This window comes from Nuphar pumila, chromosome 5 (genome assembly GCF_984573655.1).
Source record: "Nuphar pumila chromosome 5, dmNupPumi1.hap1.1, whole genome shotgun sequence".
In the NCBI taxonomy this organism is placed as follows: domain Eukaryota; kingdom Viridiplantae; phylum Streptophyta; class Magnoliopsida; order Nymphaeales; family Nymphaeaceae; genus Nuphar; species Nuphar pumila.
The window spans coordinates 113253343-113280886 of NC_143253.1; the positions used below are offsets into that span (position 1 = coordinate 113253343).

Sequence of the window (27544 nt, forward strand, 5' to 3'; positions counted from 1 at the left end):
CACGAACTCTGGCCCGCAGGTGGACCCAACATACTGCTGGGGCCCTACAAGTTCGGGTCCACCTGCGATACAGACGCAATTACTCGTTGCCGGGAATGAGACACTCTTACCAGGGAATCGCTGTTCGCCGAGATCCCCTGGTGCTGTTGAAGAATGTCTGGGCCAGGCATGGACGCTGGAACTGCTGGGAAGGCAGCGGTAGGTTCTTGTTGTAGGGGCGTCGGCTGAGACGACTCGGCAACCTGGGGAAAATTTGCAGACGCACCCTCAGCGAAGCCTGCATCTGGTACTGTGCGCGACCCCTTGCGCGACTCGAATGCCGCCATACAATTATCCATCCCATCCAGCCTTTTCGATAGGCCGGCGACATCCCGACTCATGTGCAGCATATTCTCCTGTATCTTCGTCAACACCTCCATGACACGCAACATTGGATCTTCGCTGCTCGCCTCCTCACGCGCTTCGCCTTGTACCGGATCGGTTCCAGCCTCAAGAGCCATACCGCTGATGAAGGTGGAACGCAGGCTCTGATACCACTTTGATGCAGTCCAAGTGGAGGAGGAGTGAAAAAAACAGCAGCCCACCGTGAATCGGTGTGGCTCCAACTCTTTATTAATCTTAATAAGGTTCAATAATCAATGGGAAAGCAATCAACAGTAAAGAACTGAAAGGAAAAGAATCAGAATGCAAAATAATAAATGAGGAAAGCAAGAATGCTGAAAGAAAGTGACGGCTGAGCCCTTTTTCCAAATTCTCTGCCCACGCAACCCTAGGCGTGAGCCTTTTAAAGGCTAATTAGTGGACCCGGGTCGTGGGTCCAGAATTGGATCCGACCCGCGATCCGGGTGATCTTCCATCTGCTGCTGGTTCTGGGTCGTGCGAACTCCACCACGCCTGGAGTAGGTGCGCAGGGGTACCTCCCTGCGTCGTGGCTCTGTCCCTGCAAGTGGATCATACACGCGAGGCAGCTCATCTGTCCTTTGTGGTAGATCGGGCGGCACTATGGGTCCAATCGGGTCCTGCCCTGCATCAGTTAGTTTGGTTAGGTCATAAACCATTTCTTGTGTTTGGTTCTCACAATTAGCTAGTTTCATGGTCAACTTTTCTCAGTCATAGCTGCCTACTCCGAATGAAGAAGGTAATATCCACAAGAAGTTATCCTAGAAGACATTGAATGGCTGGAAAAGCATCTATATTCTGGTAAAAAGTCTGGAGGTGAAAAAATGCAAATGCTAGGGGGAGCATTTGTTATTTGTTTCTTTAGTGATTGGAAATATGATTTGATCTTTAGCCTGTGTCCTCTTGTGCTCAGACTGATTTCGAGGATAGCTACTGCCCTGCTGATTTCTGTTGAATCCCCGTATCAATTTTCATTTAGGGTACTGTTTTGCATTATGTGGTGATGTTGGGCATATCCATGATGGATATGGCATGTTGAAACTTGTTGAACTTCTGCTTATGGGGGTATCCAGCCTTTCTTTTTTTAAATGTTTCATGTTTTTGAGTTTAATGGGCGTGTCATTTAGATTTAAATTTTTTAACACAAAAGTTTAATGTGTTGTCACAAATTTTGTGTTCAGGATATTCGTGGCAAAGGGATATCTCAGGGTATTTTAAAATTTTGATTTTCTTGGAGTTGTATCTGGAAAAACTGGGCAAATTGAAAAAAATTAAAAAATGCTTCATCAAAAGTAAAAAAGTACAACATTAATGAGTAATATGATGTAAATAATTTACATACATAATACATATTTAGAATATAATCCCAAACTATTTTTATTGCATATTTATATATTTTTTTAAAATAGATACTATTAATATGACATTGTAGGAGGTTGGCTAGAAATATGAATCATTCTACTCATTAAATATAGTAATTTACATTTTTGTTTTTTGTGAGTCCCATTTTGATAGTAGGTGTGAGGCTGCTTGTCCTTATAAAAGGAAAAACTTCTTTGGGTTATTCAAAAAGTTCACTTTTCAAATTGGTGGCGGTGGGTCTTATGTATAAAAGAAAGGCCTTGGACTAGACTCTTGGAGGCAAAATATAACATCAATGACCAACCCTGGAACTGGAATATTTTGAATGCTCAGAAGCATGGATCACCTATTTGGAAGGGTATTTCTGGTCTTTATTGCTTTGCTGGACATGAATCTGGGAAGTGGCTGCCACTTGCTGTTTTGGAGAGATAGATGGCTGGGTGAACAGATGTTAGGGGATAGATTTCCTAAATTTACAGCCTTGCTATTAATAAGAACATAAAGATGAATAGATGCTAGCGGACTGAATAAGATTGGTTTATGCTTTATACAATTGACAAGGTCTTCTTTAAAGGTGTTTCAAGGACAATGAATTTGAGGATTGGATGTGCTTGATCAACAAGTGGTCTGTGTGCATACTCAATCAAGAGAACAACTCAGTTGGATGGAGAGGTGAGAGAATTGGGGCCTTTTCTGTTCGCTCTTTTCATTGTGCATTCTTTCCACCTGAGGTGGAGCTTTTTCTGTGTGGAACCATATGGAGTTTTGACCCTCCCCTGGAGCTAAGATACTTGCTTGGCTCACTTCATTGGGAAAATTTTTGCGAAAGACAATCCACAGAAGAAAGGTCCCAATTAGCCAACATTTGCTTAATTTGTAAAGCTGATGGCAAGACAACCATGCATCACCTTCGGTCCTGCCCTTATTTTCACTCTCTCTTTCAGCTGGCCTATCCAGGTATATCATTTTCCTCTCACTTTCCTCATGTATTCATGTGTTACTTGAAATGAAGTGCTAAGGAAGGGATGTGATATCTCCACGAGCCACGCAAACGCATACACACATAACAAAGTAGCCACTAATGGGCGAAAATACAATAAACCACTAAAGTGGTAAACACACAAAGTGAGAAGAAATAAATATATTTCACTCTAGAATGGTTTCAAAGAAGCTTAGATTACAAGGGTTAAAACCCCTTTATCTATAGACAAAAGAAGCCATTGGAAGGGCTCCATATGGGACGTTGGAGCCCTTCCAACGGTCATAAATATGACCGTTGGAAGCTCCAACGTCCCATATGGTGGGCCCTTTCAATAAGAAAAAAGAAAAGAAAAGAAAAAGAAAAGAAAAGGAAAAAGAAGAAAAGAAAAGGAAGGAAAAAAAGGGAAAAATACATATGTGCGTGAATGAGTAAAAAAGACAGATTTACCCCTAATGGGTATTACAAAGGATATATATATATATATATATTACATATAAAGTACGTAATTTAACATTACTGTGGGTACCAATTCCATTGAGAACCTCAAGGAGATGGAAGTTCATATGGAAATGGTGGCTATCATCTGCATGGTGGTTCACATGGTGGAAAGGAAAGACAGGATCTTTCAAGGACTTCAAAACCTGGTTGCACTAATTGTATTCAGAAAGATGTTGTGGTTTGTGTTACCAAAAAATGGTTAGGCACCAACTTATCTTGGGATAGGTCCAAATAGAATAGGATCTGTGACCCTCTGATATCTTCCTTGTAATTTGGTGACTCTATTATGTATTGGGCTTTGGTCATTGGTTGATTGTTTTCATTCAATTTTTTTTATTCCTTTAAAAAAAAGTTGATTTTTTGGGACTTCTATTACCCTTATAGTGGCATCCATCTATTGTATTCAGTTGTTTTGAAGTATGATGTAACATTGTTTCTTACACTTTATAAATTTTTTGTTCTGATTGTGATTGCTGCAATATGCTTTCAAGTTTTGAGTTGTCAACATCAGTCGCTGTTGTTTCCTTTTCAATTTTACCGCCAGACAAGGTTTTGTACTTTTCAAGTGAACTTGAACAAGTGGCCTCTTTGTGCCTTTTCTGTAAACATTCATTTTGTGAATGTTTCCCTGTTCTCATTAAGGGTACCAACAAACAGTTCTATGTGGTAGCATTCTTAGTTTCAGGCTTGAACCTCATGCAATAGGACATATTTGGTCCTTTTATGTATGAATGGGATCTGAGTGCTAGTTTATGCTGATGTTTGATCTTATTAAGAATGTTGTTGAGGAAATTTCTAACTCTTCATGTGGAATTTCTGAATACTCTTTATGTGCAGAGTTTGTAGATGTCTCCACTGAAGAATTGATACAGAGACAGCCTCTCCAATCAAGTGATGATAAGTCAGCAAAGGAGATTCATTATGCTGAACCAGTGAGTTTAGTATTTTTAGCTTTTTGACCAATTGTGGGGCTTTCATGTGTCAAAGAGATTATGTGCTCAATAGAAAACTGTGCAATTATTTTTTGAAGGTTCCTTCAAATGGGTCTCTCCCTTGGCAAGGTGCAGTACAAGATCGTTCGCATGCCACACGTAAGTAATTGTGCTTTCTGTGACCGAGTTATCTTTTATGGATAAGCAGTCTTCTCCTGAGTGAGAAATAGGCTTATGTAGAACTTCTTTCAAACATTTTGCAGCAGTCAAAATGTGAATAATCTGTGAGGTGCACATTCATGAACATGTTCATGTGCATTGGTGTCTGCAACAACTGTTCCATTTCTTCTCCGTGTCTCCCTTTCCATCTTCTATTGGATTATTGATATCTTTTACATTTGGTTTTGCATTTTCGTCAAACAGGAAAATCAGTCTCTGGCTTGTCAGTGGAGGCCTTGGAAAAAATGATGGAAGATCCAACAGTGCAAAAGATGGTTTATCCGTAAGACAATTTCGGCATCTTATGTTCTCTTGCTTCTTTCATTTTTTTTCTCTTTCCAAATATGAGACTGAATAGTGATGCAGCCTCTAGGCCTCGTTCATTTGGATGATCTTGCATAAACATGTTTCATTGGATGACGTGATTTTAACCAGCGGCTTGCACATGTAAACTACTGAACCTGCCAAATTGCCAGCTAGTATTAAATGAATTCTTCTCAAGATGAATGTTCTCAGAGAGCATAGTTAAATATTTCATGCTAAAATGCGAATAACAAATCACTGCAGATGAGTTTGAACTTATACTCAACAATTTATATTCAATCAAATGAAAAATTTTCATTCTCCTTTTCTGTAATTCTTTGGTTGTGGCTTGTTCTTTTTCAGGCCTTTAAAAGCATGATAGTTGCAATTATATTTAGACTAAATTTAAGTTCATATGAAATTGTTCAATTGAAATAGTAATTGACTTCTTCCAAGGAACTATCACAATATTAGGCAACTTGAATTTTTCTAGGGGGTGAAAATTGGTGTTAGTTCCAGAGTTACCGGAAGCTTCTTAGATAGGTGGGAAGCCCGCTTTCCGAAAGCACGATACTCCTCGCTTCTGAAACTTTGAGAATCTTGATTCTCCCACACTTTTCCTATGCTTTTCACATGCTTCATTTATTTTTCTTATATGTTTACTCACTCTACTTTTCATGTTTTTTATGTGTTTCCCCACAGTTCACACTCACTTCCATGTGCTTTCTCTAAATTGTTAGTTATCTTTTTTAGATTTTGTTAAAAATTTAATTCTTACACTAAAAAATCATGAAATTTAAGAATAGTCACTTTTATTTTAGTTTTTATTTGCATTCCACTTTGATTCCCATTCAATTCTTATATTGTTTTTTTTATTTCTCGCTTTCCGCTTCCTATATATTTTAAAATGCATCGCTTCTCGCTTCTCCTTCCTAGTCTGACAACATTGGTTAGTTCCTATTTAGGCTATTGGGAATTGGGATGAACATGAGAAAGTTTCAAAATAGTTCTTCTTCGATGGCTTCTAAAAGTCCAATCTTTACATTGTGTATGCATGTCTGGTAGGAGTCGTTAATAGCAATTCTTCTCACCACAGGGATAGGTGGTGCTGAGGTTACTATATTAATAGGGACACACATGGACAAGATAGTGCATCCTGTCCTGTCCAGCTCTCTCAAATTTTTTCTTGCGCATCCGATGTTGTCTCAACCATGGTTGCCAGTTGAGGAAGCGGGAGCGGGAAGCGGGAAGCGAGGCACTTTCAAAATTTTAGGAAACGGGAAGCGTGGGACCACTTAGGAGCGAACCAGGAATCGTCTCGGAAGCGAACCGAAAGCGAGGGGGAAGCAAAAAAATAAATAAAAAATACAAAAAATGAAAAAATGGGGGAAGCGAAGGGGAAGCGCGCTTCCCCGCGCGTTTCGGAAGTGCGATGTTTCACGCTTCCAAAGCGCGCTTCAGGGAAGCGTGCTTTCCCACTTACCTAGGCGCTTCCGGTAACTCTGGTCTCAACCAGTGTTTTAAAACTCGCCAAGTCAACTCGTTGACTCGGCTGACTCGGCTCGGCCCTCCAGCGAGTCAACCCGGCAAGGCAAACTCGGCCTGACTCGGGCGAGTTCTGGGATGTTTGAAATTTGTTTTTTGAGTTTCAAATTACAGTTTCAAAATATATAAGTATATATATTTTAACAAGGGTTACCCCCAGATTTTGTATAAAAAAGAAAATAAAAATCATTTAAAGATAAAAAATCATTTAAATCCATAGAATAAAATTGCCATGTTGTTCGAACTACTGTTCACCCTGTGCTATCAACTTATTCTAGCAAAATATTTTAAAGAAATGATTCTCACTATATATGGAGGGTCAAATGTGCCTATGGGAAGTCACATTTAGGTTTCATCATCCATTTGTTATGTGAACAAGCATTGTAAAGATTCAAATATTAGTAGTCTTTTTATAGTTGTGCCATTAATATATTTCCTGCATAGTTTTCATACATGAGAAAATTGCTTATTTATGTTGATATTGGGCATTCTGTAAACTTTCAATATGCACATATATCCCTATTTTATATTTATGGATTTGTTAGAGAGGGAATTAAAACTTTTAAAACAAGCTAGCATATATGATTGGCCATTTTAGGAACCTTAGGTAGTAGCAGACTGAACTCATGGTGACCACATCCTCTAATTCAAGTCATGAATTAGTCAAAGTGCTTGTATAGATATCAAATTCAATTATTCAAGCAAACCTCTATAGCTCTTTGCAGTTGTTTTTATATTCTTACAGACATTTGGAGACTATGTTTACTCAAAAACATGGTTTCAGACAAATTATATATTGTTTTTCTTTTAAAATCAAAAGTTAACAAAACCCGGTCCGAGTCACCGAGTTGACCTGCCGAGTCACGAGTCAATAAAGAACGAGTCGAGTTCCGAGTCACGGGTTTTAAAACCTTGGTCTCAACCCATCTCTGATAAGTGCTCATGTACTCGCTAAAACATTCAAATTGTTTAAAACAAGGTTGTACTTATCGTATCATTACCCATATCGGTCGGGCTCAAAATAACACCGTACCGTATCGTAAACTTTTAATATTTTTTTTTTAAATTTTCAAAAAAATCAAGAAAATCAGAAAAAAAAAACAAAAAATCTAAAAAAATCATAGCACATGAAATAATGATGAATTGCATAAAATACAACCAAAAAATCACATATGAAGCATTTATGTCTATATGTGTTATATAAGACTTTTGCAATTAAGAATATGCCACAAGACTCATACTTTCATATTACGAAAACAAAAACAAAACTTCAATAATCATAATCATCATTTTAAAATTGATAACAAACCATGAAACCGATAACTGACAATATAAATAAAAAGTAATTACATAATTTAAAATTTAAAAACAATTAAAGTCTTAAGTAACAATATTAAATTTACATCCAAGTCATACTAAAATGTCATAAGTTATAACCAGTGTTGTGAAAAGCGTTGAGGCGTAGCGAGGCGCTCCACCAAAATCTGAGGCGAGGCGTAATGCGTAAGCCTCAATTTTTTTTAAATAAAAAAAATAAATAAAAATTATTTAAAATTATAAATAAATAAAAATTGCTTTATTAATAAAGCAACAACCATCGTAAAATCAGTAATTTCACTGGTGACAAAATAATATACATGAAAAACATGATGCATCTTTCCTGCACCAACACCCGTACCAAACCCTATAGGGTCAAGGTATGGTGATAAACAAGGAGGTCCCATTAGAACCTGGGTCAAATTCAAAAGCACTGACTAATATATGGAGCTGGGTATGGTTTATAAAATTTCATGGGACCCGACCCCAGTTTCGACTAAGATCCACAACTTTTCAATGTAAAAAATATAAATGATATTATTTTACTGGTTATGGTTAGAGTTTGGTTATGCAATTCCTATATGGTTATGTAATACCTATAAGAAAACATTTCTTCACCTGAACTTGTCTTCAGCTTGTATAATAGAGAATTTTGCATTAAAACTTAAATGTCACCTAAGGTATCTGATGTTTGAAACTAGAACACAATCTAGATAAGGTCAAATTGTTAAACACATCAATATATAAATATGTGCACATCATATAAACCTATAGTAAACGCCAAACAGCCAATACAAACATCCAAATAACGACATTGTTTTCTATGTCAATTTCAGCAGGTATAAATCCAAAGAAAAGAGAACCTCATCAACCTACTCATAGAAACAATTAGTTAAACAATAACAGCATGCAAATCTCTTACCCAGGAAAACTGTCCTCCATGGAACTTGTTGTTCTGGTCTGCCAAATGTGAATCAAGAGGGGTCAGCTTCAGCAACCGCGGAGCGGCAATCTTATTACCCATACGGCCAGCGAAGCCAGTCTTCCCATCTTTGTCAGTGAACAATGTGCAAATCAGGATCAAATACGTATCTGTTGTTCCCAATATCCATTTCCCATCATAAGTTACATCAACATGAGTAATCGGAGACCCAAGTCCTGGAAATGCCGTCTTAGCCATCCTCATCGAACGATCTGAGTACAGACGAATCTTGCCATCAGCCGAACCAACCACAATGCACCCATCACCAGTGGTGGCAAAACACAGGAATTTGGTATTACTAGCAAATTGATGCCCATCTGCCCAGTGTAGAACAGGACCATCCAGTTGCTGGACCTGTGAAAATCTCTACAAAAAGAGATTGTGTGTAACACCACAATACAAGAAATACAAAGAGTGCACAAAGGCACAAAGGAGAACACTCACAAGTGCACGAAGGCATGGATACACATGCACAACAACATGAAACAAAATGAACTTCAATTCATAAGTTCCCAAGAGGGGCTTTACAATATTGCATATGCACTCACAAAAAAGAATATGTTTACAAGGGCCACTAAGGCCTATTTATAATGCAAAAAGAAGCCACAGGTGCAGCTCAATATGACTGTTGGAGCTGCACCCAACGGTCACATTTGTGACTGTTGGGGCAGCTCCAACAGCTATATGGAGCTGTCCCTTTCACAACAGTCAAAAAGAAAAAAAAATATATAAAAAGCAAAAGTAAATAAAAAAAGAAAAAGTAAAAATGTTAGCTCATTAGGGTGGCTGACACCTATTGAGTAAAAGGATTGAAATACCCCTGATGGGTATTTCAGTTTACAGTTAAAAAAGACATAATATTTTAACACTCCCCCTCAAACTTAGGGTGTCACGACCGAAAGTTTGCCAAGAAGGAAGTTAAATCTTGGAGAACACAACGCCTTAGTGAAGAAGTCTGCCAGTTGATATTCTGATGTAACATAAGGAAGGTCAATGGTTTTTCTTAAATATTCTTCACGAACATAGTGGCAGTCCATCTCGATATGTTTCGTGCGCTCATGAAATGTGTGATTTTTGGCAATGTAGATTGCACTTTTATTATCATAACATAATTTTATGGGCCCTTGAACTTGAATATTCATATCTTCCAACAAGTTGCGAATCCAAACAATCTCCATGGTAGTAGATGCCATGGCTCTATACTCAGCTTCGGTGGATGAAAGCGATACTTTTTGCTGCTTCTTGCATCTCCAAGAGATTAATGATTCACCTAAAAAAATACAGAAACCAGTGGTGGAGTGACGGTTATTTGTGTCACCTCCCCAATCAGAGTCAGTATAAGCAATTAAACTTAATTCAGACGTAGAAGATAGAAATACTCCCTTGTTTACTGTACCCTTTATGTATCTGATGATGCGAAGGATGACGCTCATATGGACTGTAGTAGGTGCATGCTGAAATTGACTAGCAACATGTACTGCATGAGAAATATCAGGCCTGGTAATGCTGAGATACGTTAGGGATCCAACCAGTTGCCGGTAAGGTGTGGGATCTTTTAAGAGAATCCCATCATCAATCTTCATCTTCGAACCTACTATTTCAGGAGTTTCGCAGACCTTGTCATCTGTGATTCCTGATCTATCAAGAATCTCACAAGCAAGTTTAGTTTGAGACAAAAAATAGCCTCTCTGAGAATAGGCAACCTCAATTCCCAAAAAATATGTCAGAAATCCTAAGTCTGACATTTCAAATTTTGAAGTCAAAATAGATTTAATGCTCTTGATTCCTTTGATATCATCACCTGTTATTAACATATCATCAACGTATAACAATAATATAACAATCCCTGCATCAGATTTCTTAATAAACAATGCAGTGTCAGTATAGCATGAAGTGAAACCATTTTCAGTCATTACATTGTTAAACCTATCGTGCCAAGCCTTGGGTGCTTGTTTCAGTCCATAAAGAGCTTTACGAAGACGAAAAACTTTATTTTTAGGGATTTCCATACCAGGTGGAGCATCCATGTAGACTTCTTCATTAAGATCTCCATTTGAAAAGGCATTTTTGACATCCATTTGGTAAATGTTCCATTTTCGAATTGAAGCAATGGTAATAAGACATCTGACAGTAACCATACGAGCTACTGGAGCAAATGTCTCTTCATAGTCAATCCCATATTCTTGACTGTACCCTTTAGCTACAAGACGCGCCTTATACCTTTCAAGAGAACCATCACTCTTAGTCTTGACCTTGAACACCCATCGACATCTTATAGTTTTCTTGCCATTGGGAAGAGATTGAAATTCCCAAGTGTTAGCTTTTTTAAGAGCTTTGAGTTCACTCTCCATGGCTTTTCTCCATTCAGTACATTGTTTGGCTTCTCCAAATTTTTTTGGTTCAAAATAAGAGTGAATGACACTCAAACAAGCTCAATATTTAGGAGAGAAAGAATCAAAAGATACGAATCTAGAGGGAGTCCTTCTAGTTCTTTCAGTTCTCCTAGGATGAGAATCATGAGTGGAAATAGTCTCACTAGGTTCACTATATAGTTCAATAGCACTCCTAAAGGTGCTTCTATCTATATGCGAATAAGTGATGGGTTCTCTAGATACATTTTCTTCTTGAGGGGTAGAAGGGTTAGAGTTATTGTTGATCACAACCATTTCATTTTCACTATTATATGTTGATTCATCATCACTAGAGATATCATCATCCTTAGATAAAAGGTCAAAAAGAAAGGAGTAATCAACATTTTCTAAATGAGATTCATTTTTTTTCAAAACCACTATCATTTTCCAAAAAAGTTACATTCCTTGAAACATATAATTTATCATTCTTAGAGTCATAACATCGAAATCCTTTTTGAGTTTCCGAATAGCCAAGGAAAGCACAAGGAATGGCTTTTGGTGAGAGTTTATCATTTTTATCGGTAAGAACAAAGCACTTACAACAAAAAACTCTTAACCTATTATAATCAGGTTCTTTTTCATATAGAATCTCAAAGGGAGAAATTTTATCTAAATTTTTGGATGGAAGTCGGTTGATAAGATAGACGGAAGCAAGAGCCGCTTCGGCCCAAAATTTTTTAGGAATATTTTGGGAAATGAGAAGGGTTCTAGTGGTTTCAATGATATGCCTATGCTTTCTTTCGGCCAAACCATTTTGTTGTGGGGTCTTAGGACACGATCTTTGATGGACAATGCCACAATCCTCAAAATATTTCTTAAACTCATTAGAGAGATATTCATCTCCGGAATCGGTCCTAAATATCTTTAAATTACTATTAAATTGATTTTTAATCATCATATGATATGTTTTAAAACATGAAAAAACTTCATGCTTATGTTTGAGAAAATGTATCCAACAATATCGTGAGAAATCATCTACAAAAATCACATAGTAAGCAAAACCACCTTTGGATATGACAGGTGCCGGTCCCCAAACATCCGAGTGAATAATTTCAAAAGGTTTAGTACTAAACATAGTTCTTGGTTCAAAAGGTATACTTCTCATTTTTCCAAGAATACAATCATTACAAGATAAAGTATTTTTACAAAGATCTTTAACAAAATGTAGATAGGATAACTTGGTAATGTTGGGATGACCAAGTCTCTTGTGCCAAACATTTATGTCTTTATGTTGGGCCACATTACAAAAGGTGTTTTTAGGAATTTGAAGAAAGTCCACATAGTACAAGTCTCCTTTCCTAGAGCCTTCCCCAATCAATCTCCCGGACCGGTGATCCTGTATTAAACATTTATTAGATGAGAATTGAATGTTACACCCAAGGTCCGTGAGTTGAGAAACGGAAAGCAAGTTTAAATTTAATTTTGGTATAAGTCTAATTTTTGGAATAAAGAAGTTTTGGGTTTTAAAATTTCCAATTCCCTTAATTTCTAGAGAAGTACCATCCGCGGTCGAAACAAAAGAAGGTGACACATTTTTAGAATACTCGGAAAGAGATGAAATGTTTGGGGTCATATGAAAGGATGCACCCGAATTTAAGAGCCAAGAAGTTTTACCTGGAGGAGAAGAGGTGGATACGGCGGCACCGGAAATAGCTCCCTTTAGAAGATGTTGAAGAGCCTCCACAATTTGATTGAGAGAGAACTTCTTTTGAAGATTCCTCTTTGGATGGTTGAGATGTAGTTGCCATTGCTAGAAGTTTCTTCCATTTTGGGCAAACCGGTTTGATATGACCCGGTTCTTTGCAAAAGTGACACGAGATTTTGCTATAATCTCTTCTTCCTCCTTGATTTTGATTCTTAAAATGAGGAGGTCTATATGTTCTTAAATTGTTACCGGGTCTAGAAACGGCATTAACACCATCACATTTTTCTTGATTTGTGGACATTGCAAGCACACTAGGATTTTGCTTGCTAATGCCCATACGGGTTTCCTCTCCACTTAATTTAGTTAAGACATCTTCAAGAGAATGAGAGGTAAAAGAGGATAGGAGAGAAGATCTTATTTGCTCAAACTCGGGCCTTAGCCCATTCAAAAAATTGAAGAATCGGTCTTCTTCTAATTGCTTATGACGAAGCTCTATGGCTTCTCCACTCCACTTGGGTTCAAGCATGGCAAACTCATCCCAAATTGAAGAGAGTTCCGCAAAATACTCTCTTATCGACATATCACCTTGAACAATAGTTAACGCTCTCTTTTGAAGATAATACTTATGGGACAAGTCCCTAGAAGTATACATCTTCTCAAGATACTCCCACGCTTGAGAAGCCTTTTTAAACTTTATAATGTTGGCATTAATCCTTGTCTCAACGGAAGAGAAAATCCAAGACAAGATCTTAAAATTCTTCATTTCCCATTGCTCATGTTTCCCACTATATTTCTCAAGAGCATTAGTTCTTTCATCTCCCTCAAGGATTTTGATTTCTCCTTCTTTAACCAAAGTAATTTTAGGCTCGGGTTCCGGAATCGAGCCTTGAATGTAACCCCAAAGCCCTTTCCCTTTGATGTGAGCTTCCATATTTCCAGCCCACACATGATAATTTGAGCCATTTAGCTTGAAACCAAGAGAAAAATGGGAGTCTTTCTCACCCATTAGAGAGGAAAGAAGAAAGAAAAGAATACGTACCACAATAAGATCTTAAATCTTTCTTGTTGTAGTAATCTTCTAAAATATTGAATGAAGAAGAGCCTCTACTCCAATCACCAAAAAGTTGAAGGCACGTTTTTCGAGGCACTTGATATTGAAAAGAATCACACCAATTTCTTTCTCCAAACAACCTTGCTCTGATACCATGTGAAAATCTCTACAAAAAGAGATTGTGTGTAACACCACAATACAAGAAATACAAAGAGTGCACAATGGCACAAAGGAGAACACTCACAAGTGCACGAAGGCACGGATACACATGCACAACAACATGAAACAAAATGAACTTCAATTCATAAGTTCCCAAGAGGGGCTTTACAATATTGCATATGCACTCACAAAAAAGAATATGTTTACAAGGGCCACTAAGGCCTATTTATAATGCAAAAAGAAGCCATAGGTGCAACTCAATATGACTGTTGGAGTTGCACCCAACGGTCACATTTGTGACTGTTGGGGCAGCTCCAACAGCTATATGGAGCTGTCCCTTTCACAACAGTAAAAAAAAAAAATATAAAAAGCAAAAGTAAATAAAAAAAGAAAAAGTAAAAATGTTAGCTCATTAGGGTGGCTGACACCTATTGAGTAAAAGGACTGAAGTACCCCTGATGGGTATTTCAGTTTACAGTTAAAAAAGACATAATATTTTAACAGGACCACCCCGTTGCGATCACACATATCCCACCTACAAAGCCTCCTATCATCTAGATCCAAGAATGTCGATCCAGACAGATCTAATTGCGCACCCTTGTTGTCGTTGGTTATATCTCGCATCGTTATCTTGGTGTTATCCTTGGCAAACTTCCCTTCCGTCACTACCTTCCCAGTCTCAATATCCAATTGATGAATCCCAGTGGCATGTGGTTTCCCTTCTGCTGGACTCATTAGAAGCATATTCGTCTATGCCTTCATTAACATAGCCTTCTTAGGGGTTTCAAAGGAAGAAGAAGAACCCAAGCCTATAACCTACCCTTGCCACTATTAAATTTCACAGAGACCCCCTTGCCATGAATGCCATGACTCAAGTTCTTCACGGCTTCGATACCCGAATCGCTCACCAAAAAACCGTAATCAAGCGCACCCATCGCGATACTCTGGATCCCTCTGTTGGTAGCTTCCTCCAACTCTTCCAAGAGATCCTGCCTGTCTCTCACCGGCGTATAGGCCTCCTTGAAGCTCTCCTCCACGTCATGCTTCTCGGAGATGATCCATTTGGCGCTGGGGGTGTTTTCACCGATGTGCAGGTAGAGCTTCACGGCGTTCGTAACGCGGGGCACGTTAGCGTACTTGAGATTCAAGGCCTTGAGCGTGGCGTTGATCTCGTCGAGGGATGAAGGCGACGGGGAATTGGGGTCTGGGTTTCTGAAGGAAGCAGGGGTATCGAGTGGAGCCCCCACCTGTACATAACGCTGGTGAGAGGGCTGCCAGGGATCCGAAAGCTCCACCGGCGGACCCTCGAGGCCCTCCGCCTCATGCGATGGAACACCCCCACTGTCCGTGGCATGCTCCAGCAGGTCTTTCTCTCTCTCTCTGAATGAATGGATGAATAAATAAGATTAAAAGTGAGAGGCGTATACGCCTCACCTTGAGGCGCGCCTCGCCCCAAGGCGTGCGCCTCAAGGCGTATGAGGCGCACGCCTTGGGGCATTTGCGCTTTATGCTTGCGCCTCAAGGCACAAAGGCCCTCGCCTTGAGGCGAGGCGCGCTTTTTGCGCCTTGAGGCACGCTTTTAATAACACTGGTTATAACTAAACTACTAAGAGTTCATTATAACTAAAAGCATTACATTTAATCAACATCTTACATGCCAATCTTCATCTCTAAAGTTCTAAACTATAAAGATCCTAAAACTAAATTGTCTTCTAGAACCTATTTGCCAAACATTAGGACAATAATCTCTTTGTCTTCGACTATTTTTTTGGCAAGTGAGTCATCATCATCATCATCATCATCATCTTCAGAATCTGGAACAATGGTTAGAAGTCCTTTACATTTTTGCAAAATTCTTCTTCTTTGAAATTTTTCTAGTTCAGCAATAACATTAGCACGAAAAGTGGTAAAAATAGATGGATAATCAGTGGTAAAAATAGATGGATAATCACATGAACGTATATTTTGATGAAAACTTGCAATATTTTACTTATATATGTGCAGTTCACTTCTTATAATATAACTATAAATTACACATCTCAATGATGACCCTGGTCATGGTACATTATCCATGCTTTTGTAGTATTGCCATGCAAGATCATCTCTCTAAGATGAACGTGAAGATGACTTCAAAAGATCTAAAATAAAACATAACTAATTAACCACCAAATAAAAATATGGTTATACAAATATTCGACAATAAGTTTACACACATAGAATAAAGATTTTTTACCTTAACCCACTTCCTTGAGTAAAAAAGGGTGAAAATGCACTCTTGAAAAAATCGCAAAAGCTCTCTCCCTTTCACACGCATCGGCTTCCAAATTGCTCTCACGTCTCGTAGGGTGCGTGGGTTCCCCTCTAATGGCATCTATACAAATGAGGGAGTCGACACTCGAGAGGTATTTAAAACCCAAAATGTAAAAAAGTAACTTTTGGTTTTTTTAAAGTGCACCGAAGGTATATCATATGATACGCCTCGATACAGGGGTGTATCATATGATACACCCAATACGGATACGATACACTTGTATCACGATACAAGTGTGTACTGTCAACCTTGGTTTAAACATCTCTCTCTATGGTCTCGTGGTTTGTTAGAGAGTGAAATGGAGGTTGGATCAGGTGATATGCCAAAACCTGACTTACCGACAAACTGAACAGCATCCTCTACCCGTCGCCCCATGATGGGTGTCGTCTTTACAGTGTACTCTCTCTCACACACACATGCAGAGGTAACTTTTGCAGTTACTCTGTTCATCTATCTATTGTTTAGATTGGAATGATCACATAACGTTTTGCTTTAGGAACATATATTCTTTGTTCTGCCAATTGACGTTTCTTTAAGTCTGTTAATATGTTTCTGTTGGGAAAGGTGCTGTGTATCTTGCTTGTCGGTTTTATACTGCTTTGTAGGTGTTGCCATGTCTATTAATCCTTTTACTGAACTACATTGTGGGTATCTTTTTTGCAGTTATTTACCTGAGGAGATGAGGAATCCTGCTACCTTCAAATGTAAGTCTTTTGTTTATTTGAACTAGATTTGTTGAGTATTTTTTCATGGATCATGCAGAGGTGATTTAGAGTTCATAAATTCTGTCTGTTGGTTTAATATGTATTGTAATTATAGGGATGCTGCAAAATCCACAATACCGCCAACAGTTGGAGGATATGCTGTAAGAATCATATTACTTGGATTTGTCGTTGTGATGCTCTGCTCCTAGATCTGATCATTCACTATGTGATTTAATTTGGGTGCATGTGCTGATTGTTAGTTCATTCTTGTATTTCATGTTAGTCCTTAAATTCTTGAAGCTAATGTGCAGCAAAGTTGCGTTACTTATGGATGCATATATCTTTTGTTTGACTGAAATGATGATGACATAATGTCTGTTTATCATGTAAGATCTGTTTTTACTTAGAATTTTAAATATTTGTGAGGAATGTGCAAAGTATAGTTACAAGTTGTAGCTTCACTATTTACCTGGTTTCACTGTCATTATATGTAAGCATGATTAGATTCTGTTTTGTCCGATCTAATGATAGAAACAAATTGAGGAATCATGTAGATATATCAACTTCAATACTCAAATGACTGGTAGTGCATGATTGGTTTCTGTAGCGTTAGCAGGGACTGATTGGAAATTCCCTGCAATGTGTCCAGCACTAATCCATAAACGGATCAGTGCTATCTGGATCGGGTCGATCCACATAATATTTTTTCCCCTCTTTATTTATGGTCAAAGGAACTGATCAGTCCTTGCTATAGGTTTATTATTTTTTTTAAGAAACTTTCGTGTTTTTCATCCAATCTTTTTCAGCCCACAATCTTTCCAAAATCCTATATTATAGTTTCTTATTTAATGCATATTATTAAGGTATACATATATGTGTTTTTGTGTAGCTTTAACTTTATATTTTATATATATATATATATATATATATATATATATATATATATATATATATATATATTTACATATAGTGGCTTGCCTCTTAAAGAGGTTCCAGCCATGATCAAAGGGCCTACTATGGTGGAACGGTCCCTCTTATTTCAACTTTCCAAAACAAAAATGTTTTTAAGAAAGCCATGTTTCTTACCCTCTAGCTTTAATTGACTCTTATTATATTTTTGAAAAGTAGATTTCCAGCCACATAGGGAGGGCCCAGTAGAATGGGGCGTCCCCTCCTAGGGAGTCTCCTATTACCCAAAACAAAGAAATTTACAAAATAAAGTTTGCTTCTTTGTTAAATTAAAATTTTATTTTAATTTAGGAAATAATTAAATTTTCTTTGACTTTGAATTTAAAGAGATTTTCTTAGAATTTTTTCGTAGGTTATTATTTTATTATATTTCATGTAGGATGTCCATTAGGTTTGGCCCACATAGGGTGGGCGTCCAGCCCATTGGACTAAAAAAAAATTTAAGATCTAGTTTATTTAGAATTTCCATTCCATAATTTAATTACAATTAAATCTCTTATTGTTTCCTCTTTTGGATTTCAAATCCAATCCAAACCCATTTAAGAAGCCCAAGTACAATTCATATCCATGTCTATTTACTAGCATCCAAATCCAAATTAAAAATCTAAATTCACATTAAATTTCACCAGAATTAAATTAAATTCTAAATGTAATTTAAATCCAATTTAACTTTGAATTTAAATTCAATTTCAATCTTTAATTTAATTCTGATTCTTTTTATTATGCAAATTCAATCTCAAGTTATAATTAATTAAATTTATAAATTTTACTTAATCTATATAAAATCATATTTTTTAATTATTAATTGCCTAGAAATCATAGGTATTACATTCAAATTCAATTTCAGCAAAGATTCAAATTATTGTATATTTCAAATTTCGAATTAACATTCAATTTAATTATAGTTTAAATGAAAACTCGAATCAAATCCAATTCCAATTATAATATCTGAGATCATTTTATTAAATCCAAATTATATCAAAATCCGATCCGAATTTAAATTCTAGAAATTGAAAATCCAAATATAATAAGACTCTAATTTCAAATACACTCTCAATTAAAATCCGAACTAAACTAAAACTCCAAAATTAGATCCAAATTAAACTCAACTAAAATCCAGATTAAATTCCGTTTAAAATCAATACCCAATTCAAAATAATTTCCCCGTTTGAGATTCATAAATTGAATCCCAACTTAGGTTCAAGCAATATTTTAACATTAAAATTCATTTTTATTCCTCATGAAAATGTCAAAAAATCATGGGTTTTACACCATCTCTCTGTAATGAGATATTGTGGAAATATAAAGAGTGCTTATAAGCACTTATAACAATGAATAAAGGAGACAATATCACAAGTCCATTAAGGGACAATACAAGCACAAGCCTTTAAGAAGGCAACAATATAAAAAGCCTCTTATTGAAAAGAGAGAGAGCTCTCAAGAATGAAAAATATACAAGGGGTTCACCCCTATTTATACAAGAGGGAGAGGAGAGAAAGGAAGGCCAAAGGCCTCAAAAGGAGAGCCCAAAAGGGGGCTCCCATGGAGTCGTTGGGAGCCCCCAACGGTCACATTTGTGACCGTTGGGAGCTCCAACGACTCTATGGTTGGAGCCCCTTTTGGTCCTTAAAAAATACAAAAAAGAATTATAAAAAATAAAAAAGAAAATTACATTTTAACAAAACTCGAAAATAGTTGTTTTCTAAAACAACTATGTGAAATTACAAAAATACCCCTATCGGGTATTGATGTACAACAACAACTACGCCTTCATCCCAAAACAATTGGGGTCGGCGATATGAACCAACAAAGAAAATCATTATGGGTCTTCCACATGAATCCTTCTCCTCCATTCATTTCTATCCTATGTCACATGTGTGGGTGCGGGTGCGGGTGCGGGGATTCGGCACTTCCAAAAAACCCCGGTGCGGGGGTGCGGCAGGGGCAAAAATGTAAAAAAAAAATTATATATATATATATGATTTTGAAGTTTTAACAGTTTAACATTTAACAGTAAACATTGTCATAAACTCATAATATGATTCATCATGCATGCAATATATCAACCTAATTATCAAATTATCAATCAAATAAGTAAAGCAATTACATAAATCGACCTAAATATCAATCAAATAAGTATTGCATAAAAAAACTAAATTACATACCAAAGTATATCCTGATGAAGTAATGGATGCTAATAATTTTCTTCTTCATCATCAAATGCATCATTAGAAGGAATACTGGGCTCAGCTAAATCCATGTTTGTTACGTTGAATTCATGTTCTCCCTCGAAGTCACACTCTTCTAGGTTTACATCCCAAAATTTGGATATTCCTTGTCTGCATTATAAACCCAATTTGAAAATGATAAATACAATACAAGTATATTTAAATGAAAACTAAGAAATAATCAAATAACTAAAAGAGCAAATTAGTACCTGTATTCATCATTGCTTCGCGAAAGTAATCGAAGATTTGAATGAACATATACTAAATCCTCTGCACGCTTGATGGTGAGTTTGTTTCTCTTCATGTTGTGGATTTGAGAATATGTGCTCCAATTTCTTTCACAACAAGATGAACTAGCAGGCTGCGATAGCAATCTTAATGCAAGACGTTGCAGAAGAGGTGTTTCTGATCCAAATGTTGACCACCATGTGATAGGATCTATATTATCTTCTTCTCTCGCGAATAATGCTGGTGCATATAATCTCGAAGATGAAAATTTTTCAAACTCTTGTGTGACTTGATGTAAAAGATATGCTTCTGGAAAAAGTCTTGTCATACACATATTTTTATGTCTTGATAGCTCTGGGTCTAAATTTGGAGGGACACGACCAATACCACCAGCCCGCCACTTATTTGCATAATATTTTGGGTTAAGAGAATGTGTTATGCAATGCAAATGAGTGTTGCTCTTATCCCATCTTCTGACTAAAATTGAATGAATATGATTAAAAAAGTCTGAATCATCCAATGCAGGATTTTTTCCTTCATGCATGAAAACTATAGCTTGTATTTTTTCAATCATATTATCCCACATTTCATAAACTCTATGAAGCATGGGCTCATCCTTATCAACTTCTCTTAACATTTCCCAAATAGGTTGCGTAAATTGAAGGAAGTATACCACTCTGTCCCAAAACTCATCATCAAGAATGAATTTCTTAATTTCTTGAGCCTTCATATCATCATCAACACGATAGAATGTCCAATTTTCATCAGTCACCATGTTAATCAAAACATTCTTCACTCTTTTAATCCTCTTCATCATCACAATGATGGACGCAAAACGTGTTTCAGCGACCTTCAACAATTTCAAATCAGAATGCCTATTAAATATAACATTAGCACGATGGTGGTTAACAACAAAATTCCTAATGCTTTTGACATTTCTTTCTAAATCTTCAATCCATGAACATAAAGCATATGCTTCTGAATTTTCTTCTTCTTTGGGGTTGCATATGCTCTTTAGGGCTAGATTTAAGCTGTGTGCTACACAGGGAGTCCAAAAAATATGAGGGTACTCACTCTCCAAACTCAACGCTGCACTTTTACAAACTGGAGCGTTGTCTGTAATGATTTGTACCACTTTCTGATCACCCACTTCTTTTATCACTTCTATAAACAATCCCTTCAAATACTCTGCATTTTTATATTCCCCAGATGCATCAACTGCTTTCAAGAATATTGGGCCACTAAGCGAACAAGCAATGAAATTGATTAATGGACACCTTTGAATATCTGTCCATCCATCAGACACAATGGAAACTCCATTTTGCTCCCATGAATATTTTTTAATTTCTAGCAACCTCTCCACATTTGCCCTCTCTTCTGCAAGAAGTGTGGTTCGTATTTTTTCTGAACTTGGAGGCACATAACCACTCAAATTACAATTTGCCAAGGATGTTACTAAATCCTTCCAATAAGGATTTCTAGCCGCATTAAATGGGAGTGAACCAGAATAAAAATACCTCCCAACTTTTCTATCCAATTCTTCTCTTCCATATGTATTGAATGCTGCTTGTATCGTTCTCTACCTCCTACATTGACTTTTTTTTTTTTCAGCATCTTCTTGGTGGCTTGCAAATGGCACACTGACTGCAGAAGAATCGGCCATTGCCTTTCTCTTCTCATATTTTTCTTGTATTTTCTTGTATTGTCTTCGCATTGCCTCATCAACTTTTTTGCAAGCTGAAATGCCATGTCCTGGTATCTTCAACAAATGAGCCTTCACTCTTGTGTAATACCCAACAAAATCTCTTTCGCAGAGCTTGCATCGAAATCTCTTGTTTCCACCACCTCCTTCTCCAGTTTTTGCGAGTTTATCTACATGTACCCATAGTGGCCCCACATCATCAATCCCACTGCAACTATCAACAAAACTAGCAGCAGAACTCGCATGTTGGGATGAGGATGACGCAAGTCCTTTCCCTTTGTCCGTCATTTTTATCCTGAAAACACAAAAAAAAAATACATTACAATTTTCAAATCAATTCGAAAACACATGGAGAAGGGGGGGCTCAGCCCCTCCCCTGCCAACCCAACAAGAGAGCAAGAGCGAGGGGGGCTCGCCCCCTCCCCTGCCAACCCAACAAGAGAGCGAGAGCGAGGGGGGCTCGGCCCCTCCCCTGCTGAAAACAGAGGGAGCAGGGGGGGGGGGGCTCGAGCCCCTCCCCTGTCGACCCAAAAAAAAACAGATGGAGGAGGGGCTCGGCCCCTCCCCTGTCGACCCAAAAAAAACAACACATGGGGGAGGGGCTCGGCCCCTCCCCTGTCGACCCAAAAAAACAACACATGGGGGAGGGGCTCGGCCCCTCCCCTGTCGACCCAAAAAAAACAACACATGGGGGAGGGGTCGAGCCCCTCCCCTGTCGACCCAAAATAAACAACACATGGGGGAGGGGCTCGGCCCCTCCCCTGTCGACCCAAAATAAACAACACATGGGGGAGGGGCTCAGCCCCTCCCCTGTCGACCCAAAAAAAACAACACATGGGGGAAGGGCCGAGCCCCTCCCCTGTCGACCCAAAATAAACAACACATGGGGGAGGGGCCGAGCCCCTCCCCTGTCGACCCAAAAAAAACCCCTCCTGTGCCGAAAAATGAGGGAGCAGGGGGGGCTCAACCCCTCCCCTGCCGACCCAACAAAAGGCTGAGAGGGGGGGGGGGGTGCTCGGCCCCTCCCCTGCTGACCCAAGAAGAGAGTGAGAGAGGGTACTTGCGAAAGGAGAGGATGAGCCGAGAGGAGGAGCTGGGGCGGCGGCGGCGGAGCTGGGAAAGAGCTCGAGCTCAGGGGGAGAGAGAGGAGAGATTAGGGCAAAAAAAAATCTTTGCCCTAATCCTCCTTTTCATCGAGGATTTTTTTTTACGCCCAAATCGTGGACAAAAATGACCCTGGGTGCGTTGACCGCACGCAGGGTCGTGTTGACCGCACCCGCACGCGCACCCGCGTCGCGTCGCGTCGCGTCGACGCGGGTGCGGCATATGTTTTGCCGAGTCCCTGTGACATAGTTTCTATCCAATGCCATGTTCTCGGTGAGGTTCAAAGCATTCATATCCTTTCTTATCACCTCCATCCATGTCTTCTTAGGCCTACCCCGACCTCTTTTAACTAATATATTTTCCCATTTCTCCATCCTTCTAACTGGAGCATCATTAGGCCTTCGTCGAATATGTCCAAACCACTGTAAACGATTCTCTCTCATCTTATTTTCAATGGGTGCAACGCCTACCTTCTTACGTATCTCCTCGTTCCGAATCTTATCTTTTATTGTATTTCCACACATCCATCTCAGCATACGCATCTCAGCTACACTCATTTTTTGAATATGATGTCTCTTGGCAGCCCAACATTCCGTACTATATAGTAAAGCGGGCCTAATAGTCGTCCTATAATACTTTCCCTTCAACCGCAATGGCATTCTACGATCGCACAACACTCCAGTTGCACTCTTCCATTTCATCCACCCAACCTTTATCCTATGATTTACATCTCCATCAATTTCTCCATACTTTTGAATGATAGATCCCAAATATTTGAAAGAATCATCCACCGGTATTTCGTGCTCACCAAGCTTCACTACACTCCCATCACTACTTCGTTGCTTACTAAATCGACATTCCATGTATTTTGTCTTACTCTTACTCAACTTAAAACCTCTTGCTTTCAATGTCTGTCTCCATAATTCTAACTTAGCATTAACCCCAACTCTAGACTCATCAATCAAAACAATATCATTAGCAAACAACATACACCACGTCACATTTTCTTGAATTGATCTCGTAAGCTCATCCATCACTATAGCAAATAGGAAAGGGCTTAAAGCAGATCCTTGATGTAACCCAACCGTTATAGGAAAATTGGTTGTCACCCCTCCACAAGTGCGAACATTGGTTACTACTCCTTCATACATATCTTTAATTATACTAATGTACTTGAGAGAAACACCTTTCTTCATCATTGTCCACCAGAGAACGTTCCTAGATACTTTTATCGTATGCCTTCTCCAAATCAATAAAAACCATATGCAAATCTTTGTTCCTCTCTCTATTTCTTTCGATAAGTTGTCTAAGAAGATGTATAGCTTCCATAGTTGATCTTCCAGGCATAAAACCAAATTGATTCTCCGATATCATGACAATCTTCCTCAACCTAGACTCAATCACCCTCTCCCAAAGTTTCATAGTATGACTCATGAGTTTTATACCACGATAGTTTGTGCAATCTTGTATTTGATGTACTATATATATATATATATATATATATATATATATATATATATATGAGGTACATTTTAACACCCCCCCTCAAATTTTACGGGGAAATGACGAAAAGTTTGCCAAGAAGAAACATGAAGCGAGGAGCCGGAAGAGCTTTAGTAAAGAAGTCCGCCAACTGATATTCTGAAGTGACATACGGTAGAACAATTATTCCTCGTAAGTATTTGTCACGAACATAGTGGCAATCCATTTCGATATGTTTTGTACGCTCATGGAAGGTATGATTGCTTGCAATATAGATGACACTCTTGTTGTCGCAACATAATTTTGAGGCTTCGGTAATATCAACCCCCATGTCTTTAAGCAGACTGCGAAGCCATACAAGTTCCATTGTCATGGTTGCCATAGCCCGATACTCAAGTTCAGTGGATGATAGTGAAACTTTCTGTTGCTTCTTGCATCGCCAGACAATCAAAGATTCTCCTAAAAAGACACAAAAACTAGTAGTTGAGACTCGATCATTAAGATTACCTCCCCAATCTGCATCAGTATAAGCAAGAAGATTCAAGGAAGAAGAGGAGGATAAAAATAACCCTTTATTGATGGTATTCCAGATGTAACGGATGATCCGGAGAACAACACTCATATGCACAGTTGTAGGACCATGTTGAAATTGGCTAACTGAATGAACCACATGGGTGATATCTGGTCTGGTGATGGTTAAATAGGTAAGAGACCCAATGAGTTGTCTGTAGGGTGTGGGGTCTTCCATAATAACTCCATCCTCCAACCGTAATTTGACATTAATAACCTCGGGAGTCTCTACTTTTTTGTCATCAGAAATCCCAGACTTAGAACAGATATCTGCAGCAAGCTTCATCTGTGACAAAATATATCCTCGAGAAGAGAATGCAACTTCAATTCCAAGGAAATATCTAAGAAAACCTAAATCAGACATAGCAAAATTATTTTTTAACATATTTTTAACATCAATAATACTATTTTGATCATTCCCAGTGATAATCATATCATCAACATACAGTAACAATATTACGATACTAGTACTTGCATTTTTAACAAAAAGAGCAGTGTCAGTATAACAAGAGTGAAATCCTAACTTTATCATGATATCACTGAAACGATCATACCAAGCCTTAAGAGCTTGTTTAAGACCATACAAGGCCTTTAGAAGCCGAAGTGTTTGACCTTGCTTAATATTAATTCTGGGTGGCGGATAATGTAAACTTCTTCACTTAAACTTCCATTTAAAAAGGCATTTTTTACGTCAAGTTGATAAATAGGCCATTTTTTGGTTGATGCGACAGCTATTAAGGTCCTGACACTGGTCATTCGAGCTACGGGAGCGAATGTTTCTTCATAATCAATGCCATATTCTTGGGGGTATCTCTTAGCGACTAATCTAGCTTTATATCGTTCCAAAGAGCCATCGCTTTTAGTTTTAACTTTGAAGACCCAACGACACCCAATAGGTTTTTTGTGTGGGGGTAGATTAACTATTTCCCAAGTATTAGCCTTTTTTAATGCATTTAGTTTAACTTGCATTGCTTCAACCCAATGTGGTATAGATTTAGCGTGATTATAGTGAGCGGGTTCAAAATAAGAATGTAGGGTTATTAAACATGCCCGATAGTTGGGTGTTAAGGAATCATAGGATACAAACCTATTTGGGGGTATTGATATTCTAGAAGAATGTCTAACTTGTGGTTCTTAAGTAGATTCAGAAATTTGAGAGTATTTTTCGAGGGCACTAATAGGGTTTTCTTGATTTCTTCTCGAGTAAACATTCCTATTTGTATCACTATCATTTGAGGGTATTATATCAAGATAGGACGCCTCACATGTATCTTCTATGTTTTCAAGGAAATCTTCTTGTATGTCATCAATAAGATCATATAGAAATATATAATCAATTTCATTTGTTTCTTCTATTTTATCAAAACCATTCTCTTCTTCTAGAAAAGTTACATCTTTTGAAACATATAGTTTATCATTCTTAAAATCATAACATCTATACCTTTTTTTATTTTCACCATATCCTAAAAAAACACATTCAATTGCTTTTGGAGACAACTTATCCCTTTTATGTAATAGGACAAAGCATTTGCAACAAAAAATACGAAGACAATTGAAATCGGGTGAAAGTTTAAAGAGCTTTTCATAGGGAGAAGCATTTTTTAGTTTAGAAGAGGGCATTCTATTGATTAGATAAGTTGCGGTTAGAACGGTTTCGACCCAAAACTTCTTTGGAATATTTCTAGAAACAAGTAATGTTCTAGCAGTTTCTATAATGTGCCTATGTTTCCTTTCTGCTAGGCCATTTTGTTGAGGGGTCCTAGGACATGACTTTTGATGGCAAATTCCATTTTGGGTTAAATAGTTTTGAAATTCGTGAGATAAATATTCACCACCGGAATCAGATCTCAAAATAGATATGTTATTTTGGAATTGATTTTGAATTTTTCTATGAAAATCTTTAAAGAAGGTAAATACTTTCGATTTATGATTAAGAAAATAAATCCAAACATACCGAGTAAAGTCATCAATAAAAGTAACATAATACGAATAACCCCCTTTAGACATAACCGGAGAAGGCCCCCAAAGATCCGAATGCACCAATTCAAAAGGTCTTGATGAAAGAAAAGTTCTAGTTGGAAATGGAATAGACTTCATTTTTCCAAAAATGCAATCTTTGCAATTAAATTTTTTTTCTTACAAAATTTGTTTCCAAAAGGAAAGAGATACATTTTGGAATAACTTGGATGACCAAGTCTTTTATGCCAAGTTTCCATGTTTTTTTCTTAGACATAAGAACAAAAATAATTTGTAGGGAGATCGAGATGGTCCATATAATAGGGGTCTCCCTTTCTATGGCCTTGCCCAATCCGCTTCCCGGACCGGAGATCCTGCACAAAGCAACCATTAGATGAGAAAGATATTTCACATCCATGGTCGGCAATTTGGGAGACCGAAAAAAGGTTTAAATTTAGTTTGGGAACAACTCTTACTTTTGGAAC

The 27544-nt window shown here is 37.8% G+C and overlaps 1 protein-coding gene and 1 pseudogene across 3 annotated transcripts in view; one reads left to right on the forward strand and one right to left on the reverse strand.

Annotated features, from left to right (window-relative positions):
• LOC149838189 (protein TIC 40, chloroplastic-like) overlaps window positions 1-27544 on the forward strand; it is a 42709-nt gene that overhangs the window by 9412 nt on the left and 5753 nt on the right. For all 3 annotated transcript variants that reach the window (XR_016431944.1, XM_090006439.1, XM_090006441.1), the window contains exons 6-10: window positions 4079-4173; window positions 4272-4332; window positions 4597-4675; window positions 16780-16820; window positions 16936-16981. Coding sequence is in view for 2 of the 3 variants with exons in the window: in XM_090006439.1 (XP_089862565.1) it covers window positions 4079-4173; window positions 4272-4332; window positions 4597-4675; window positions 16780-16820; window positions 16936-16981 (322 nt within the window). In the remaining variant the exon portion in view is untranslated. The remainder of the gene's footprint in view (window positions 1-4078; window positions 4174-4271; window positions 4333-4596; window positions 4676-16779; window positions 16821-16935; window positions 16982-27544) is intronic.
• Window positions 8379-16566, reverse strand: LOC149838190 (protein CYPRO4-like; annotated as a pseudogene).